General features: G+C 32.7%; 1 protein-coding gene across 2 annotated transcripts; it reads left to right on the top strand.

The window, feature by feature from the left end:
- Positions 1 to 12,533: 12,533 nt before the first annotated feature.
- Positions 12,534 to 19,968, top strand: LOC127792975 (auxin response factor 6). Of its 2 annotated transcripts, none has more exons than XM_052323681.1 (14): positions 12,534 to 12,788; positions 13,083 to 13,724; positions 13,986 to 14,098; positions 14,719 to 14,817; positions 14,898 to 14,954; positions 15,060 to 15,218; positions 15,318 to 15,402; positions 15,801 to 15,891; positions 16,315 to 16,686; positions 17,050 to 17,125; positions 17,246 to 17,393; positions 17,578 to 18,770; positions 18,960 to 19,150; positions 19,561 to 19,968. In XM_052323681.1, the coding sequence occupies exons 2-14, from the start codon at positions 13,682 to 13,684 to the stop codon at positions 19,757 to 19,759; spliced, it is 2,826 nt and encodes a 941-aa protein (XP_052179641.1). In that variant the 5' UTR covers positions 12,534 to 12,788; positions 13,083 to 13,681; the 3' UTR covers positions 19,760 to 19,968. The 2 variants fall into 2 exon arrangements, with proteins under 2 accessions (XP_052179641.1, XP_052179642.1); XM_052323682.1 differs by having other exon boundaries at positions 12,535 to 13,724; positions 16,315 to 16,479; positions 16,564 to 16,686.
- The last annotated feature ends 64 nt before the right edge of the window (positions 19,969 to 20,032 follow it).

The following is a 20,032-nucleotide window of genomic DNA, read 5'->3' as shown; positions in this document are numbered from 1 at the left end:
CGAAAAGCTGGGTTCATTAACTTCTATTAGTTAGTTAATATATGTTTGTAAGTTGTAACATGAATTCATACAAAGTCTTGAATTTTAACCATCCTATATTTGCTTTATTCCAAGTGCTTAATTCTTAATTTGTTCAAATTTTCAGCACTAAGTTTTTTAATTAATCTCTTATATCGTTATCAACATGATTTAATGCAAAATAATATGGCTAGTGATAAACATGAAATCAAATTTTACTTTAAATTGTACTGTTCAAGTTCAATGAATCGACTAACCCATTTTGTTCAAACTCAAACTCTTCATCGATTCCTCAACTTTTGTTCTTTAACATACTTAAACATTATCATAATATGTGTGGAGAAGAGAGTAATATCCTCTTGACCTTTTGTGGCAAATTTTTGGAATTTGATGACCTTAAAATTGTGTTAATTATGTATATTATTATGCTATAAAGTCTTAGAAGGGCCCATAATTGATGCCTTAACAAGATCTCAAAAGAAGTTATAAAATATCATTTTTTTTTTTTTAACTTTTCTTCTCTCTTTTTTTCAATGAAAGTGTACTTACTTTTTTAATAAAATTAATAATAAAAAAATAATTAATATATTCTGTTATTATAATAATTTTTAACGATTAAGAACTCACAAATAAGAGAATTTGGACAAATTACTATCTTAATTGATATAACATACTCGTTTTATCTATGTTTAGAAGTGATGGAATCCTTCTTACCAAAATAATAACATGAGAATTACTTATTGAGATTATTATTATAATTACAATTGGGTAGTTATATATATAGATATATGATGATGATGATGATGAAGAATGGACTACATTTATGTCAACCAAACCCTACCACATGTATCTTCTCATTTGATATGTTCTCAAGGGTGGCCCCTGTTATTGGCATAGATTCCTGCAATTGCCCCAATATTCAAATCCAAGGATTAGAATCATTATCAACACACGCTTTGTAAGCTGTACATCCACTCTGCTATCTGATATATCATCTTACAAAAGCCAACTCCTGCCTAAGCCTAAGCCTAAACCTAAACCTAAACCTACGTACCTTCTTTTGGTCCTTAAGTTCTCTCTTTTTGTTCACAAACTTTCTCCTTACTTTACTACAAACACAGACAGTCTCTCTCCACGCATGTTAATGTCTCCATATATTGTTACTTTTTCTTTTCTTTTTTTCTTTTTCCATTATTGCTTATAAATTAAGAGGAAAAAACCCAGTAAATTAACTAACTCATAATGCTATATTTTTTAAATATTTATATATACATACATATACATATACTGTTTAGGGTTTAGCGTTTCTATATCAATACCTTATTAATAACAATATTTAGATGACTCAAAAACTTTGTGCTTTAAACAAAATACCCATTAATTAGATGGCTACTTTCAAGTCTAAATCCCTATTACGTACTGTAGCAAAGCATTAATAAAATATTTATATATATATGTGCGTGCGACTTTTAAGTATCGTGTCCTTAATTTTTTCCTGAAAGATAATTAAAGAAATGATTAATTAGAGGGGGGTGGGGGTGGGGGTTGTGAGGAAGCAAAAACACAATTAGAACAAGATGCAGCAATGAGTTAAGGATTCGCCGGAGCTTCCTTTTGTCACCCCAAACATCATCAAGGAAAGAAAACAAAAGCATTAATACTGTTTTCCTGTTTTCTTGCCTCCTAACTCCTAACTCCTAACTCCTAACTAATAATAATAATAATAATCTCACTTTTAAAAACTCACACACACACATATATAGATGGATGGATGGATAGATATAGATATAGATATAAATATCTGGGTCAGTCAGGTCAACCCTAGCTTAGCTAGCTGATCAGATCAATTTGTGGGTTCAACATCAACTTGAGGGCAGCCACTACTGATTAATTACCGAACCCTTTTGTCTCCCTAATCATCATTAATTAGTCATTTCTCATCCAACTTTTCCTTGTCTTGCTCTTATCAGTCTTCTTGTTTACTATTCATAAACCTGATTAACACACCCTTGGGCCCACCCTCCTTGTTACATGTCACAATTTTAGTTAAGTTTGTCGAAAAATCTCAGCCCAGGTCGCATATTAAATTAATTAAGAGGGCGTGTGTGTGTGTGTGTGTGTGTTGGTTCAATTATTTTAATTAATTCAAGTGCTTAATCCAACTGTATTTATTAATACATCATGCAATTATCTATAAGGTTCCAATAACTTGCCATTTTTTAAATAAATAAGACCCACATGCATGCATGCTACATTTTGATTCTGAATTTTGTCTTTAGAAAAGAGTATTAAATTAAATATAAAAATGGACAGGATTCAACCCGATCCATAAAATACTGTAACTGGGGGATATGTGTGATGTTAGTGACCCACCCATTGATGTAAAACCTTGGACTAAAGAGTGAGGAAACCACATATTGTCAAGTAAACATTCCATCATCAGGTCAGTCAGTCAGTCCATCCCACCAATTAAAGATGCGAAGATCTGAAAATCTCACTCCTAACAATGGAATGAGATGGCTTACTACTAAACTTTTTATGGCAACTCTGTCCTTTCTCGGCCAGTCGGCAGACCCCTTTTTTGGGCCAGACATGGGCCCTCAGCTGGCTCAGTGGGCCTTTTCTATGTGGGCCCACAACACATTGCATCTCTTAAGAGTCTCCACCCTCATGTGAATAAGATGTGAACCCTCAGCATAGACAGCAACCAATAATGTCTAAATTCACAACTTTGACTATTTTCATTTCGAAATCCCTACTCCAGGCACGTGCTTCCCATGTGATCAGTTCTGGTGCCCAGATTATATATATATATATAATTCCGTAAAAAATAATCAAATATCTAATCTACGTACCTTAGTCCACTGCATCAGTTAAAATTAGAATTTACTATTAATATTATTGTTGTCTAACTTATATAAATCATAGTTGTAAAATGATAATATAACATATATAATATGTTATTTTTTAGATGAAATCTGTATACTATTTTCAAAAAAATGTTTTTTGATGTATAAAAAAAAAAAAAAAAAGCTATTGAACCCCATTGTTGATATGGTTCTGCTTTAAATTCCATTTTTGGAAAGAGATAATCCCCAAAAAAATCAAAAGCCCCAGCATCAAATAATAATTGGCACTAGAAACTTCAATGGAAGAAATCAAAATCCTCCAACACCAAACATAAATGGACGCTCAAAACCTCAATTAGAGTTCACTCTATGCAGTATTAGCAACAGGGGAATGGAATGAACTCTAATGATTTTGTTGAGTTAGGGTTTTATTGTCAAAAATAGAAGGGAAAAAGAAAGACAGATAGAGAGGGGAAGACAACGATGACATTGATGACAAGTTGTAGTTGAAAATAGGTTAAAACAAGAAAGAAAAAGAAAAAAATGAGAAGAGAAAAACTTATTATTGTAGACAAAGTAGTTAGAAAACTAATTGTGATAGATAAATTGTCGAAAACTATAATACTAGAAGAGAGAGAAAGAGAAAGAGGGAAGTCAACCATGTTATCGATGATAGGTTGTAGTTGAAAACGAATTAGAACCAGAGAGAAAGAGAGAAAAAAAAAAAAAAACTAATTATTGCATCTGCATGCAAAGTAATTAGAAAATGGTAAATTATATGAAATCCTTTTGCACTTATGATCATGTGTAACTTATCTTCCTGTGCTTTCGATTGTATCAAAAAAACCCCTTATACTTTCAAAATGTTGCAATCAGCCATAATTTGTTGTTATTTTACATAATTTTGTACAATAATCTACATATAAAATACATAATTCTACATATATAATTTTAATATATCAAAAAAATATAAAATTTAGCATTAATCAACCAATAGATTGCATAAAATTATGTAAAATAATAACAAATTGTGGCTGATTGTAATATTTTGAAAGTGTAAGGTGATTTTTTGATACAATCGAAAATATAGGAGATAAGTTTCATATGACCCTAAGTATAAGAAATTTTATATAATTTACCCATTAGAAAATTGATTGTAACATACAAATTATCATAAATTAGAATATGAGAAGAGTGAGAAATAGAGAAATTCTAAAAATATAAGACTAATTCGGTCATTTTGAAATATTCGATGGAGATTGCCAAAGAGTAAAGGGTAAAATACAAGGCACTTATTGTATTTTTTTTTATATTAATAGTATTATCTACAATTATTCTTAGTCCGAAGGAATCGAAATGAAATTTTTTAAAAGGTAAATCATATAAAAAATTTATAGAAAATAATTTAAACTACAAAAGAAGTGAGAGTAAAACTTACTATTTAATTTTATTAAGAAACGAAATATATTAAAATTAATACTATTATAATTTTTATTTAAAAGAAAAAATAAAATTTAAGCACTAAGATTTAATCTTATAATATTACAAGTATAAATAAAAATATTTAATTTTAATTTATACTTTAAAGATATAAAAATTAAATCACAATTATTAATTCAAAACTTTATTTAATATATTTTAATTTTATTTAGAAGGGAAGGAAAAAGGGTCACATCGAGGAGGGGTATGCGGTTGTAGGCGAAGAAATCTAAGGAGGGGGGAATTGCATGGGACCCACAAATCTAAGAGGTGAGCTGTTGCTTTTTGACATCTATCCTCTCTCTCTCTCCCCATTTTTTCAGGCTGAAAGAGACCCCTCTGGAAAGTGAGAAAGCAGTGAGAGAGAGAGATAAAAGTGAGAGAAAAAGTATCATATTTTGTACTACAGTTTGATTGTGACCCCCCACCTGTTTTTCTTTACATACATACATATACATATATCTATCTGTCTCAACAACGTGTCACTTTACCTTATCATCCTCCACCAACCATTTATTTACAAATATGCACACTTTTATATAATTATTTTTGTACATAATTTTTCTGTTAGAATTACAAATTGCAACATATTATATGAAGACTAGACTCCGCTCATCTTGGGAAGATTAATCTTAATGGTAATTTTATAATCCTTTTTTTATTAAAAGTAATGATATCTAATCCGTCATAATAATAGTGTGTACTTTAATATAAGAGTTGAATTGAATTTTTCACTCATTTAATTTATAATATTTGGTCTGATTCAAATCAAGTATCAAAGTTTTTTGAATAATAAAATAATTTTTAAAATGTGAGAATTATTGAAATATTGGAGATCTTTTCTGTCACTTTGGAGATATGGAGAGAGAATTTATTTATAATGATATTTGTGTAAAAAAAAAATTCAAATGTTCAGATGTACAAAATGTGCTGTATGAAGTTTCCCGTTTCAACTATAATATTAAGGCTAAAATTGTCTTCTTATCTCTAAATTCTTTCCCGTCAATTATTTATGTCTCTTTTTAACTTAAGCAGAGATCTATTGTGCCTCTTTTAAGTTACAAAGAATGATTTATTATACTTCTAAAATCCCAAAATCTTGCACGCCATCGTCTCTATTATCAACATCCCCATTCTCATTGCTATGCGTTTGTATATATATATATCAAAATTTTATATTAATATAATATATATATTGATGTTTAACTGATAAAATTTTATTATTAGATGTTGTATAAAACTAGTATTCCACCACCATATAAGAGATGGAGACGTTGACGACAATGGAGAAACTGGGAATGGGTCTGGAGAGAGAGAGAGAACATATAGAGGAGAAACTCATTTCATATCTCATCTTCCTCGACCGCACGTGACTTCGTGTATAGTGTTAACTTAATAATGGTATACATGATAAGTCTAAAATTGAAACTCGAGAGGTAAAATAGGTCCCTTGTTATAATTTGAGGGGCATAATAGGATCTCCATAAGTTAAGGGCCATAAATGGTTAAAATAAAAAAGTTCAAGGACATGAATGTGTTTTTAGCTAGTATTAATTAATTATATTATTTTTATAAAAAAAATACATATCATGCTATATATATAATCTTATAAAAATAAAATTAAAATGATGTAAGCCTATTATGGTGTTATATTTTACTTGCAAAAATACCATTGTCACAGTATCACACCCACGTTATATATTTGTGTGTGGTGTAGATTAAAGTCATTATAATGGCTTGTCATTTTCGAATAAATGAACAAATTAAGGAAGTCATATTATTCTAATAAAAAATTAATTCTATTTCTATCTATATAACATTAAATTTAAACCCAACTTACCTTCTCTTCTTTTCTTTTTTAATTTGCTCCCCTCACAAAAAAGAGAAAATTAAAAATAGAAAAGAAAGAAGAGCTCAAGCCTGCACACACACACATATATATATATGTGTGTGTGCATGGCGGTGCTATATAAGCTTACCAACCCTGGCTGTGCAAAAGTTGGCAAGATGAGATTATATCACTTATGGTCATCTTTGAAGGTGCATGGCAATGGAATGGCCACATAGTTCATGGTTGTCAATCAATTCCATGCATGGGGCCTATCCATGCATTATTGAGTTGTGACTTACGACCTAACTTTAATTCTTCCTAGCAATGTATAGTTCTTTATTTCGAGTATTTACTATATATATAGTTAGGTATGTAACAAAATTTCTTCTCTCTAGCACCAATGAGATTACGTATCCATATTTGGCACATTCTTTCACAAATATATAATTGTCTAAGAGATGAAGAATTAAATATTTATATATGTGTATATATATAATTATTCTCTAAAGTTGAAGAAAAAATAACACAATTTTTTGTCATTTGGAATCATCATAGAAATTTGTTTCTTTTTTTTTGTAATTATTTATTTTTATTACGAAATAATCAGTGCATGTGATTTTCATAAAAAAAGCACCCATTTCACTAATTTGGTTAATTAATATGAGATTCCAACAAAGATTAATGAAGATTTTCCTAAGTTGAGTAAAGTGGTTGTGGACGATGAGTATTTAGTCGTGATCGAGCTCGCGATGACTTATGGTCTCTAGCTTCTTGGAAATTAATTAAGTTTAGGAATATATTCTCTATGGTCTGATAATTATTAATGAAGCCTATTTATATATTGTTGTACCTTAATTAGATATTAGGTAGCTAGGTTTAAGCCAATAACTTTGTCAAAACCAACCTAAAATAACTAAAAAGCTTAGAACTTCTTTCTTTCTTTCTTTTCTTTGAACTAGACGCAACAAGAGAAATTAATCTATTTGACTCAAAATAGTGACACTTTTTTTTTTCCTCATGTCATCGCTAAAATGCAAATCATTTTGGAATATACTGTGCCGAAAGTATTTTGACGTTTTGTGGAAACATAAATTAACTCACATTTTTGTTTTGAAGAAAAAAAGGAAAAAAAAAAAAAAGATGTGGCATGGATGGCTAAGGTGAAGAAGACCTAGTACGTACCCTGATTAGTGTATGGTGGAAACTATATTTATCAATGTGTCCAAGTAGAATTTTTGGCCCTTCCCCAAACAGTGTCTTACTCCTTCCAAAATAGTGCCTTGCTTGTTTGATCGATCTTGATCAACAGCTTCTGAGATTAAGACACATTGGAAATGAAATCTATCTATCTATCTATCTATATATATTTGAAGATGAGGATACGATTTTAATTCATAGCCATGGCCCTCCATGCAAGCAACAAGGCCTTTCAGTGAACTGAATAGAGACCTTAGTTGTCGATGTTCATATATGGGCTGGAACATGACGAACAAAGACACATGAACTGCTAACTGGGTGCATGGCTGATATATAGATATAATTAAGCTGCATTAATACTGTTTCTTGTGTTGCTTTTGGAACTAGCATATATTGATATGGAAGAAAACAAAATTAAGGAGTTAAGATAAAATAAAGCGAAATATATATATATTTTTCTTCTTTCTATCTACCTTAGACATTAAAGATTCTTTTCGATACATTAACTTAAATAATTAATATATAGAGTTGGTGATTAATAAGCATATTTTTTTTTTTTAAATGGAAAACCCTCAAAAAAGATTCCATTGTCAAATATCCAAGGCCCAAACAAAACAGACAAATGAATAGATAAGAGTTGCTTTCTAACAAAGAAGACCACCGGCCGGGGAAGAGCTGTTGTGTCTAGCGACATCTATATTTCATTGTTTTATTTATACTTTACATGTGTCGGCAAGTGCATATCTATTTTTTCTCATTTTTTTGGTGTTACATTAGAATAATTCTAGAGATAGATTAAATTGTATCGTTTGAAATCTATAATTTGATATATTTACATTTCAAAATTTATTATTTTAAACGACACTTGTCTAGGGGTTCTTTATTTTTTGAGTTCAAATTTAATATATTTTGGACCCAAATTCGAAACATAAGTTTCAAATTTTTAAAAATAGAGTTAAATAACCTAGCTATTTAAACACAACCATAGTGGATTTAGACACCCCCCCCCCAAAAAAAAAAAAAAAAAAAATCACAAGAGTTATCAGTAACGGTATATGGTCTTGATATATTTACATAGTACTTGAGTTTTGATTCATTTAATATATCGGCTAGTTTTAATTAACTCTTAACTGTCGCAGGCAAAGAATTAATGTGTACAATTAGTAAACCTGAGGTTATAGTAATGTTTACTCGAAGGGAACAAGATATTATTAGCTAGCACAGTACACCTGTCATTTTCTTGCTCAATAGTGTTCATAGATTCTTAGTTAAACCATGAAATGATATAATATCTAAGAATTTCTCAACACTGTTGAAAGTGAATATTTGCTGTTTCAATTTATGAATGATTCCTCTATTATAGCAGTACTGTACGTAGCTTTCTTTCCTTTTATTTTAGATTGTTTTCTCGCTTCATGGCAATTGGCAAGCCATCCATCAATTATATATAGCCTCTCTAACAAGCTAACTCTTCTTTGACTTAATTTGAATGTCAACTTTAAATTTTAATTTTTGGATTCTTCAAGCCTTACAAAATTATGAGATGATTAAAGAGTAAGAAGTTGACCCTATCTAAAGATGCGTGAAAGTGAATTTGTGAGGATAATGATGATGATGATGATATTCAAGCCTTGCAATATCTTTCATTTTGAACTCCATGTACGTAGTCCAATAATAATCCTACAATATTATCATAGCAAATCCTCCAGGTTTTACCTAATTTCAAGGCTGAAACTAAGAATTAATATGATAGCCATATAATCTCTCAAGATGGTTTAAGTAATAATTAATATTTTATGGTAAATGTGAGATTATGAGTTTAAAATGGAATTGTCGAATTATTTTAATAAGATTGTAACATAAAATCAGAGATTTGATGAACTAAGTGTAGCATTAATGATGGAATATGAAGCCTAATAAAAATGACAAGTATGAAAGGTACGTTAAGCCTTAAGTAACAAGTAACTAAATTACCTGCTTTCCCTCCATTATTAATGCCAAACTTTCTTTAATCCCTGTTCTTATGTGGAGTAATTTGTCCACCTTATGACCTTGCTAAAATGGTTAAAAATATTGCTTACACTTTAATGTTGCGTATTGTGAAAGTTGTTTAATGTTTATAAGATGGTAGATATTATTTGACCTTAGATACTATATTTAATAACATGTAGAATAAGCTTAACATCACTTCTCTTTCGCCTAACCACGTCAAGTAAATTAAAAAGTAAATCTCAAGCACTTGTATATGTTATTATATATATAACCAAACATTAAACTAATTAATTTGGTGTTATATAAAGCTGGGCTATCAAGTTTTTGATCTTTTCAAAAAGTAATTAATTTGGTATTATGTCTTGTGAGTCTGTTTAACATAATTGGGTTATCACGCCTAGTGATATAACTTGATTATCATGTCCACTGACGTCTCAAATTTGGCAAGCCCACCCCATCACTTATCACTTGCATCTCCATCATCAAACAGTTTAAGGAATAAATCTCAAGTACTCTTGCAGATACAGCACAACAAATAAAAAGAATATTTTGGTCACAAGTATAAATCGAGTAGTCGGACAAGTAATATATCAGATTTATACTGATAGGTCGTAAATTCGATCCTCACCTTATGCAATGAGGCAAAATCTCATACCTGTAATTTATCTCTTCTAACAAAATTGAGAACACGAACAATAGAGATCGCGCAAGAATGATCATTTGAAAATTATTTTTTTTTCTAAAGAAGCAAGAGAAAGGAAATTAAATGGAACAACACCATATAATGTGGGACAATAAATATTAAATAATTAAGGGCATTCTTGAAAATATTTTCAATTTTTTTTTTTGCGTTTTTAGTATTAAATTTTCATTCCATTTGTGTTATGTTCATTTCAATTAGAAAAAAAGAAAAACTAAACATATTGTTTACTCTTGCTTTTGCTATCATTTGGTATAATTATATATTGTTAATTTAATACTAAAATGGTTAATAATTGTATTATTTTAATACAAGATATATTATTTTATATCGTAATCACGTCATTATAATTAATTATATTATTTGATAGTAAGATACTCTATGTTACGTATAATATCATATGTTATATCATAATCATATAATTTAAAGGTTGAAGATTAAACACTTATCTATTTTATTATATAAGTAAATAGGGATTTTGGTGTTTTCTAGGAAGAATTTTTTTTTTTCAAAATATTTTTTATATTCTTCTTAAAATATAAACAATTAAATTACAACTACTAAGCAACACTAATAAATCTTCATTTATAATAATTTATTTTTATTTGTACATTAATAACACAAACAACACATTTATTACTAACTAGCAAGCGTTTGATATAGGATAAACTTTTAGAACAAAGAAGGTTAAATTGAAAATCTATATTCTCATGTTTGAGACAATTTTTTTTAAAAATAAATCACGAGAAAATAACATTTTTATGATTTATTTTTAATTAACTTTCTCATAAAAAAATTTCTATGGGGTAGATTCTCATGGACTAGGGAAATTTTTTAACAAATAAAAAAAACTAAAACACTCCTTATCCTCTCACACAAACATATATATATATATATAATGTGTAAAAAAAAATGACATTTTTTGACTTTTTAAAATAGTTGTGTGTCTTAATATTTTATATACTAGAAGGAATTTATTATTTTTAAATAAAAAATTAAATAAATATAATTTAAAAAAAATAACATGAATTTCTAGAAATGTTACATTTAAACTAAACATAAAAATATAAGATTTTTATAAAAGAATACTAAATATTCCTGCGAATGTTTAAAATTAGCCAAATATAGAATTATGTAAATCTATGAATTAAAAATTTTCAATAACATTCTTAAGAATCATGAATTTTAGAAATGTAAAAACTTATTTTATATCAAACGTTTTATTAAAATAGAAAAAAATTATTTCCCCTTTTAAAAGAAGTATAAGAAAGGAAAATAAGACATAGTTTGTTCAAATTCTCCCATTGTCGATGTCATATTTATCACTAAATACCTAATTTTGTAGGGTGCTGGGTATGTTTCGATTTTGCTAAAAATGTTTGACAATTTTACTATCGCTTTAATATAAGTTACGATGTGATATTTTTTTAACATGTATTAAAATAAACATATATATTAAATATGTAAGACAACTAATATGTCGTGACGAGAGTTATTAAATCTAATGGTGTATCAAATTAATGGGCTCATATTGTCACTCCTCACTCTCTGCCCATACAATCGCATGAAATAATTTTAAAAAGTAAGGTTATGTGTGGAATGAATCTAAATTATTTGCTTTTAGTTTCTAAAATACCATTGATATAATAATAATATTGTTAAAGTAATAAAAATTATTATTAAAAAACATATATATATATATATTTATAGTCTGCAATGTATACACTATATTAAATTTTAAAATTAGTATATAACTGAATATAAATAAAATAAAAAATTATATCTTAGCTTATAATTCAGAGAGTGATGTCAAAGTGGTGGGGTGAGTGACAACAATTGAAACGGAAATCAATTGTGACGAATTAAAAGGAAAGACAGGGTAGGTACTTTTGTTCATGAATAAATTTTATTATTAAATTATGAAAATTCAAATTTGAGAATTAAAAAATAATTTCATATAAAAAGTGAGAATTAAAATTAAATAATCACAAATTATTTCATTCAAAGGTAAAAAGATTAGAATTAAAAATGTAATTCAAAGCAATCCAAAAATAAAATAAATTATTTTTATTTTTATCTTAGGATAAGATTAAGTAATTGATTTACGATAAATTAGAATTCATATTAATAGATCGTAGATTTAATTATTTATTTTACGTAATAAAATAAAAATTTTATTTGTAATTTATTTTTTCTGTCAAGCTCGAAAATATAAACGAGGAAAGGACCGTGTAAGTGTAAGAATAGTAATTCAATTTTTTTTTATTTTTAGGAAAAGAACCCATAAAAGAATAGGACATAACCGTGAATAACTGGGGTTCGGGGCCTTAAATTGTCTGCAACAGTCCTCAAAAGTCATAAAATCATGTTCCCTTAAATTCTATCTCACAAAAAAATCTAAGCACTTCTATTTTTGTACACATGAATGGTATAAAATGACATGGGAAAATTTTTAGTGTTCGATTGATTGGAGCAGAGAGGAGAGAGAAACAGAGGGTAAAAAAAAAGCAAGAGAGAGAGAGAGAGAGAGAAGAAAGGGGGGGGCAAGCACAGGCACAAAGAGGAGAGAGTGCAAGCACAGGCACAAAGGGGCACGTCCAATCCAGTGTTATTGGTAGTAGTACTAATTACTCTCCTTCTATTTCCATTACTGGAAACTGCAGCAAAAGCTTGGGTATCCACTCCAGTCCCTCAGAGAATACACGCTTGAACATATATATGCGTATGTGGTACAAATTTATGTAGTTCCTGCTGTGTATGGACTATTATTGTTTGATATATAGCTCTGGGTGCAATATTTTCGTGACCTGAATCTGTGAATTTCGTTTTTGGGGATCTGGGTTTTCTTGGGTTTCTGCTCAAAGGTATGTTTAGGGCTCAAAATTGGGGCTTTTGCTCTTGCTTCTGGGTTTGGCTCGTTGAAGCTGCGATCTGAAAGTTGGTTCTCTTTTTTGGTTTCAAGTGAGGTTTGGAAGCTCTCGAGTCCTGCTAAAAGCCCTTTTTTGTTGTTCTTCAGGCTCAAAATTGGGCATTTCTCTCTGTTTTGCTTCTGTGTTTGGCTTACTGAAGCTGAGATCCGAAGACTTCTTCGCTGCTTTACGCTTTCTGGGTCGTTCTGCTTTGGTGTTTGAAGTGAAAAGTTGGAAGCTTTTCTGCTACTTAGAGCTTTAGTTTTGGGCTGTTTGGTGAGTTTTGTTGGGGTCCAAACTGTAATGTGCTGGTTGGTTTATTGAAGTTTGATTCATGAAGCGCTTTGCTACTGACTGGTGTGGCTGGGGTTGGCTCAAGAAGGTCAAGTGCGGATGAGGCTGAAATCGATCGTTTTATGCAGTGGAACCGGTTTCGGTTGAAGATTTCTGGAGGTTTCTTGGTGGTTTTGTTTATAGCATTCATATGAAGACTATATAAACAAGGATCATCATCATCTCTTAGCAATATATTTGGTGGTGGTGGTGGTTTCAGATTTGGGTGGAGATTATGGGGGAATAGTAAAGGTAGTATGCTGTTTTTGGTTGGGAAGGAAGTTCAAGAAGCCTTCTGTTTTGGGTTTCCTGGTTTGGGGCAATTAGTGGTTTTTGTGGCTCCTAATTTTGGGGTTGAGTTGATTCTGCAGATATGAGACTCTCTTCTGTTGGTTTTACTCAGCAGTCGCCTGAAGGTATGGTTTCTCTTTTCACTTTCTTTCTTGAATTTCTATCCATTTCCCCCGTATTATGGTCTGGAGCTCTTCTTAATTTCCAGATCAGCTACCAAGCATTGTTTTCTTAGCTTTTCTGCCCTATACTGATTTCCTCAGATGGCATGTTTGCATATGGTTTTTCATTCTTTCTTTTTTTTTTTGTAGGTTTTGTGGTTAATACTTTTCATTTAATGTGAACCCTTCTTGAATAATTTGATTTATGTGCAATTAAATCTGCAGGGGAGAGAAGATGTCTGAATTCTGAACTTTGGCATGCATGTGCTGGCCCTCTTGTTTCACTGCCTGCTATCGGAAGCCGTGTGGTCTATTTCCCGCAGGGTCACAGTGAGCAGGTTAATTCTTTTAGATTTTCTTGTTGATTCGAAACAAATAATGTTTTAATTGCTGCTGCTTATCTAAGCACATATCTTGTTAGTCTTTGTCCGAGACTGGTTGCTCTAGGCTTCCTCCTTTTGAATTTTTGAAATAAAATGCCTAAATATAAGTTAAGCTTGGCCTAATCTCTGATTAGCCTTAGTCATATGAAAAGCTTGAATTATCTGCTATCCACTTTTAAGATCTTAATGTTTGGGGTGATCAATGGCTGGTTGCATATTTGAATTGGACTTCTTTTTTCTTAATTTCTGTGCTTATGCTTCTGAAGTATTTGGCTAAAATGGTTGATGACCATACATGTATAGTTGTACTTCTATTTGTGAATTGGGACGTTCTATTATGATGACTGCATTTCCACCTTCCTCCCTGCTGGGCTGTTTCTGGCCTTTTTTTTTTTTTGTTCATTTATGATAAAAATCTAGTGATTTCTTCAAGTGTTATCACAAATATCTAATTTTTTTTCCAGTTTAAGCTGTTGAGCGTTTGTGTTTAGCCATTATAGTTTTATTGAAGTGGGGATTGGTGAAATAGAACTGTTCACAATGTCAAATAATCTATTCTTCATTCACCCATCTAGGTTGCTGCATCAACCAACAAGGAAGTGGATGCGCATATGCCCAAATATCCGACCTTACCTCCACAACTCATTTGTCAGCTTCATGACGTGACCATGCATGTAAGGATTATTTATTTGTGTTTTCTGGTTCTGACTGTGCCTCAACCTGGTATCAAGAAACTCATAATTGTGTACTTCAGGCGGATTTGGAGACAGATGAAGTATATGCTCAAGTGACCTTGCAGCCTCTGAGCCCAGTAAGCCCATGTATTCTAATTAATTTCTATTTTCTATTTTTATGACTACATATTTGTCTGAATTTATGTCTTAAAAAATGTGTGAATTTATAAACTTTTTTTCAGCAAGAGCAAAAGGATGCCTCGTTCCTTCATGCAGATTTAGGGGCCCCCAGTAAACAACCAACAAATTACTTCTGCAAAACATTGACAGCCAGTGACACAAGTACTCATGGAGGCTTTTCAGTTCCTCGCCGAGCAGCTGAAAAAGTGTTTCCTCCATTGGTAAAATCAATTTTGTTGCCATGGGTTATAGTTGGAAAGTTCTAAGACTTACCTCCATTCAGATCTTCTGTATCCTAAGATGATATTTATGATACACAGGACTTCACCCAGCAGCCTCCAGCTCAAGAGTTAATAGCAAAGGATCTGCATGGTAATGAATGGAAATTTAGACATATATTTCGTGGTGAGTTTCTGACAAGAACTTTCTTCTCTAGTGATGTTTGGCATTTTTATCTTGCACCAAATTTTTCTGCTCTTTCGTTGTTGGGGACAACATTCAGGAATTTATTAGATAGTGACAGTGACTTTTGCCTTATGGAATTTATTTGAGGCTGCATTGGAATTTGTACATGCTGTCAACTTTTCAAGTTTGCCAATGTTTTGAACTGTAATATTTTAATCCCAAATCTAGAGTATGAGGCCGGGAATCAAATTAACTATTTATTTTTCTTGAAAACTTAATATTGAGCGAAATAAAAATTACATGACTATATATTGTAACAAGAATGAACACCATTTTTGAAATTTGATTTTGGGAACCAGTGATTTATTAGCAATTTTGGTCTTTTATTCTGATCGCAGGCCAGCCAAAGAGGCATCTCTTAACAACTGGATGGAGTGTGTTTGTAAGTGCAAAAAGACTTGTTGCTGGTGATTCAGTCCTTTTCATATGGTAGGCAATTGGCTGTTTTTCTGTTCATTTCTTACCAGAAAAAGAAAAGGATTTTCTATACAAGTCTTCTTCCCTGATGTCTTCCTTTGTCAGGCTGTAATTTTTATGGTAGAATTTCACCATGATGTCTTATGTTGAGACTGATCCTAAATTATTTTGTGTGGTAAAAGTCTGCTTGCATGGCCTCAGAGCTTATTATCTGTTGATTTTGGCAGAGATTTTACATTTTATTTTTGTATATGCAAGAATCCTAGGTGTTTTCTGTTGCTTGTGGACCTGAAGTTAAGGATTGACTTTCTTGAATGCTAATGCTAAATACGGCTTTTCTTTTTCCATCTAAGCTCTGTGGCATTACATGGAAATAATATCCTGTAAACTTGTGTGCTAGCAGCTTTTAGACTGAATTGTACTTTATTTTCTCAGGAATGAGAAGAACCAATTACTTCTTGGCATAAGGCGTGCCAATCGCCCGCAGACTGTCATGCCTTCTTCAGTTTTGTCAAGTGATAGCATGCACTTGGGGCTTCTTGCTGCAGCTGCTCATGCAGCTGCTACCAATAGCCGGTTTACCATATTCTATAATCCAAGGTATTTCTCGTTGCAGCCTGGACAGAAATATTCTTTTTTTCAAGAGTTACCTTATTTACAGTTCATTCGTCACTGTGAGTGCAGGGCCAGTCCTTCAGAATTTGTCATTCCTCTAGCAAAATATGTTAAAGCGGTCTATCATACCCGGGTTTCTGTTGGCATGCGTTTTCGAATGCTGTTTGAAACTGAAGAGTCAAGTGTCAGAAGGTAGGTTTGAGTGAAATATTTACTGTAATCAATTTTTGCATGTATTGTTTGCTTAGCCAGGAGATGTGGGTCAGACCACTTTAGGGTTTACTATTTTTAGTTTATGCAGTTTAGCCAGCCATGTCTTTGGCTGACTCTGTTTATTAGTTTGCAGGACAGATCTTGGCTATTTTTTTTATTCATATTGCACCTGAAAGCAAGAATTGACCATTAATTATGCTGTTGAGGGCTTAACAGCTACCTTTCAATAGAGTTGGCCATACTGAATTATTGAAGGATTATCTTTTATTGATGGATTTGCGGTCACTAGGATTGACAACTATCTTTTATTTCAGATGGATTGACAGCTATCTTTTATTTCAGATACATGGGCACGATAACTTGCTTAAGTGACTTAGATCCTGTTCGGTGGCCAAACTCACATTGGCGTTCTGTGAAGGTTTGTGGAATACATTTCTGTTTTGCTATCATTTTTCCTTGTCACAATGATTTTACTGCCAGATCATATATGTACTTTTAAAATGAATGAGATGCAATGTAATCAATTTAGTGAATGCAGGTTGGTTGGGATGAATCTACAGCTGGGGAAAGGCAGCCAAGAGTCTCGCTTTGGGAGATTGAACCCCTGACAACCTTCCCCATGTATCCATCTCCATTCCCTCTCAGGCTCAAGCGTCCATGGCCGACTGGATTGCCTTCTTTTAGTGGTATACTTGTGTACTTCTTTTAGAACTAGAAAGGCAGTCTAATAAGGATTAAATCCTGATTTCAGCCTCTCTCTGACTTGCCTTTTGCATAGGCATCAGGGATGAATGCCTTTTGCATAGGCATCAGGGATGAACATTCTAATCTAGTTTCTGAATCTAATATTTATCTTGTTTATACATTTAGGGATTAGAGAGAATGATCTCGCAATGAGTTCTCCACTTATGTGGGTCCGTGGAGATGCAGATCGTAGTGTCCAGTCTCTAAACTTTCAGGGCATTGGGGTGACACCGTGGATGCAGCCAAGACTTGATGCATCCATGCTTGGCATGCAAAATGACATTTACCAAGCTATGGCTGCTGCTGCTGCCCTTCAGGAGATGAGGGCTGTGGAACCTTCCAGGCAGGCACTACCATCTCTTTTGCAATTCCAACATCAGCAAAGTGTCCCCAGCAGGTCTGCTGGTCTAATGCAGCCCCAGATGCTACAGCAGTCACAGCCTCAATCCGTTTTCCTTCAAGGTGTCAAAGAGAACCAGCCCCAATCACAGAGTCAGTCTCAATCGCAATCTCAGACTCATCTTCTTCAGCCACAGTTGCAGCACCAGCATTCATTTAGTAATCACCGTCAGCAGCTGCAGACACCACTGTCTCAACAACAGCAACAGCCACAGCAACAGCAGCTGCTTGATCATCAGCAAGTGTCAACTGTTGTTTCTTCTCTATCTCAGATTGCTTCAAGCTCTCAAGCCCAGTCACCATCATTCCAAGCCATCTCCTCCATGTGTCAACAGCAGAGCTTTTCTGACTCAAACACAAACCCAGCAACCAATGCTATTGTTTCTCCTCTCCAAAGTCTTATGGGTTCATTTTCCCAGGATGAAATGCCCCACATACTAAACTTGCCAAGAAGTGATGCGCTATTATCCTCTGCTGGCTGGCCACCAAAGCGAGTTGCGATTGATCCTCTTCTAACATCTGCAGCACCTCACTGTATTCTGCCACAGGTGGAACAATCAGTCCCACCCCATACAAACGCCTCTCAGGAAGCTATTTCATTGCCCCCTTTTCCTGGCAGAGAGTGCTCCATTGATCAAGAAGGGACCAATGATCCTCAAAACCATCTCTTGTTTGGGGTTAATATAGATTCCTCATCTCTTCTTATACAGAATGGGATGTCAACTATTAGGGGAGTTCCTACTGAAAGTGATTCAATGACTGTACCCTTTACGTCTTCCAATAATTACTTGAGTACTGCAGGAACCGATTTTTCGCGTAACTCAGTGATGACACCTTCCAGTTGCATTGATGAGTCGGGCTTCCTGCAGTCTCCTGAAAATGTGGGTCAAGCAAACCCACCAACTGGAACCTTTGTTAAGGTTAGTTGTTTAATGTGTGTTACCCCAGCCAGATTTGAAATGATCTATGCTTATCAGAAGAAAACAAAGAAAACTGTGTTTGAGACTTTGAGTTTTTGGTTGTTTCTCTGTCATTTGTTTGCGATTGCTATGGGCCATTCTCCTTTTTGCCTCTTTCCCAAGTATTAAAACAGGTATTGTCAATGGCAGGTTTACAAGTTGGGGTCCTTTGGCAGATCGCTGGATATCTCCAAATTCAGCAGCTACCATGAGTTGCGCGGTGAGCTTGCACGCATGTTTGGCCTTGAAGGCCAGTTGGAGGACCCCCTGAGATCAGGCTGGCAGCTTGTATTTGTTGACCGGGAGAATGATGTTCTTCTCCTTGGTGATGACCCCTGGCAGTAAGTTCCGAATCTGTATGTCTGTTGTTGTTCGTGTTTTGACTATTATTTCTAGAGTTTATATGCTGTTTGGAGTTTTTCAATTATCTTCTTGGCAAATACCTTACTTCTAAATTTGAAGTTTGTAGCTTATTTTTTTATTGCAAGCATAGGCTTATTCAACATATTCAGCCAAAATTGTTGTGATAATATTGTCTTCATTGCTAATCTAAAGAAGCCTTCTGAAGAAATGGTGAGATGTGTCCTGTCCATATTTTATAATTATGGCTTCATAAATAGTTCATGGGTATACAAGGACTCTGGATGCCAAATAAAAACTGCTCTCTTTCCACTACATTCTCTTCTATACTTTCAAATTTCTGTTTTATGGGCTTAAAAACGTACTTATTTCGTTCACTATTTTGTGGCAGGGAGTTTGTAAACAGTGTGTGGTGCATCAAGATACTCTCTCCACAAGAAGTGCAGCAAATGGGCAAACATGGCATAGAGCTTCTAAGCTCATTCCCAATACAAAGGCTCTCCAATGGCAGCTGTGATGATTACCCAAGCCGACAGGAGTCGAGAAATTTGAGTACTGGGATTGCATCTGTAGGTTCTCTTGATTACTGAGACTGTTTAACTAGTTCAAAGTCTTTCCCGTCTTCTGTTATCGTAGCATTTCTTCCAACTGACAAAATTAATAGGAAGGATTGCTTAATTGTAGTTTAAAAAACTTTTATATAAGCTACAATGTAATTATGTTATAAAAATCTTCCTGTTTCTATGCTGAAGGAATATACAAGAACCTATTTATGGGAGATCACTCCTGTTCTGGTAAATGGCTGCACTTCTGTTCTCTCGCTATGTCTACGATGAGCACAAAATGTATAACATGACTCTAGG

This window comes from Diospyros lotus, unplaced genomic scaffold (genome assembly GCF_014633365.1).
Source record: "Diospyros lotus cultivar Yz01 unplaced genomic scaffold, ASM1463336v1 superscaf1, whole genome shotgun sequence".
Lineage (NCBI taxonomy): Eukaryota > Viridiplantae > Streptophyta > Magnoliopsida > Ericales > Ebenaceae > Diospyros > Diospyros lotus.
The sequence above is the reverse complement of the archived record's forward strand: the minus strand, read 5'-3'. Positions and strand labels throughout refer to the sequence as shown.

What these genes read in the sequence shown, in the direction of transcription:
- LOC127792975 (XM_052323681.1), top strand. Translation starts at nt 13,682, where the DNA reads ATGAGACTCTCTTCTGTTGGTTTTACTCAGCAGTCGCCTGAAG. An exon ending in CCTTGCAGCCTCTGAGCCCA is followed by an intron (nt 14,955 to 15,059) that starts GTAAGCCCATGT and finishes ACTTTTTTTCAG; the next exon opens with CAAGAGCAAAAGGATGCCTC. An exon ending in GATTCAGTCCTTTTCATATG is followed by an intron (nt 15,892 to 16,314) that starts GTAGGCAATTGG and finishes TTATTTTCTCAG; the next exon opens with GAATGAGAAGAACCAATTAC.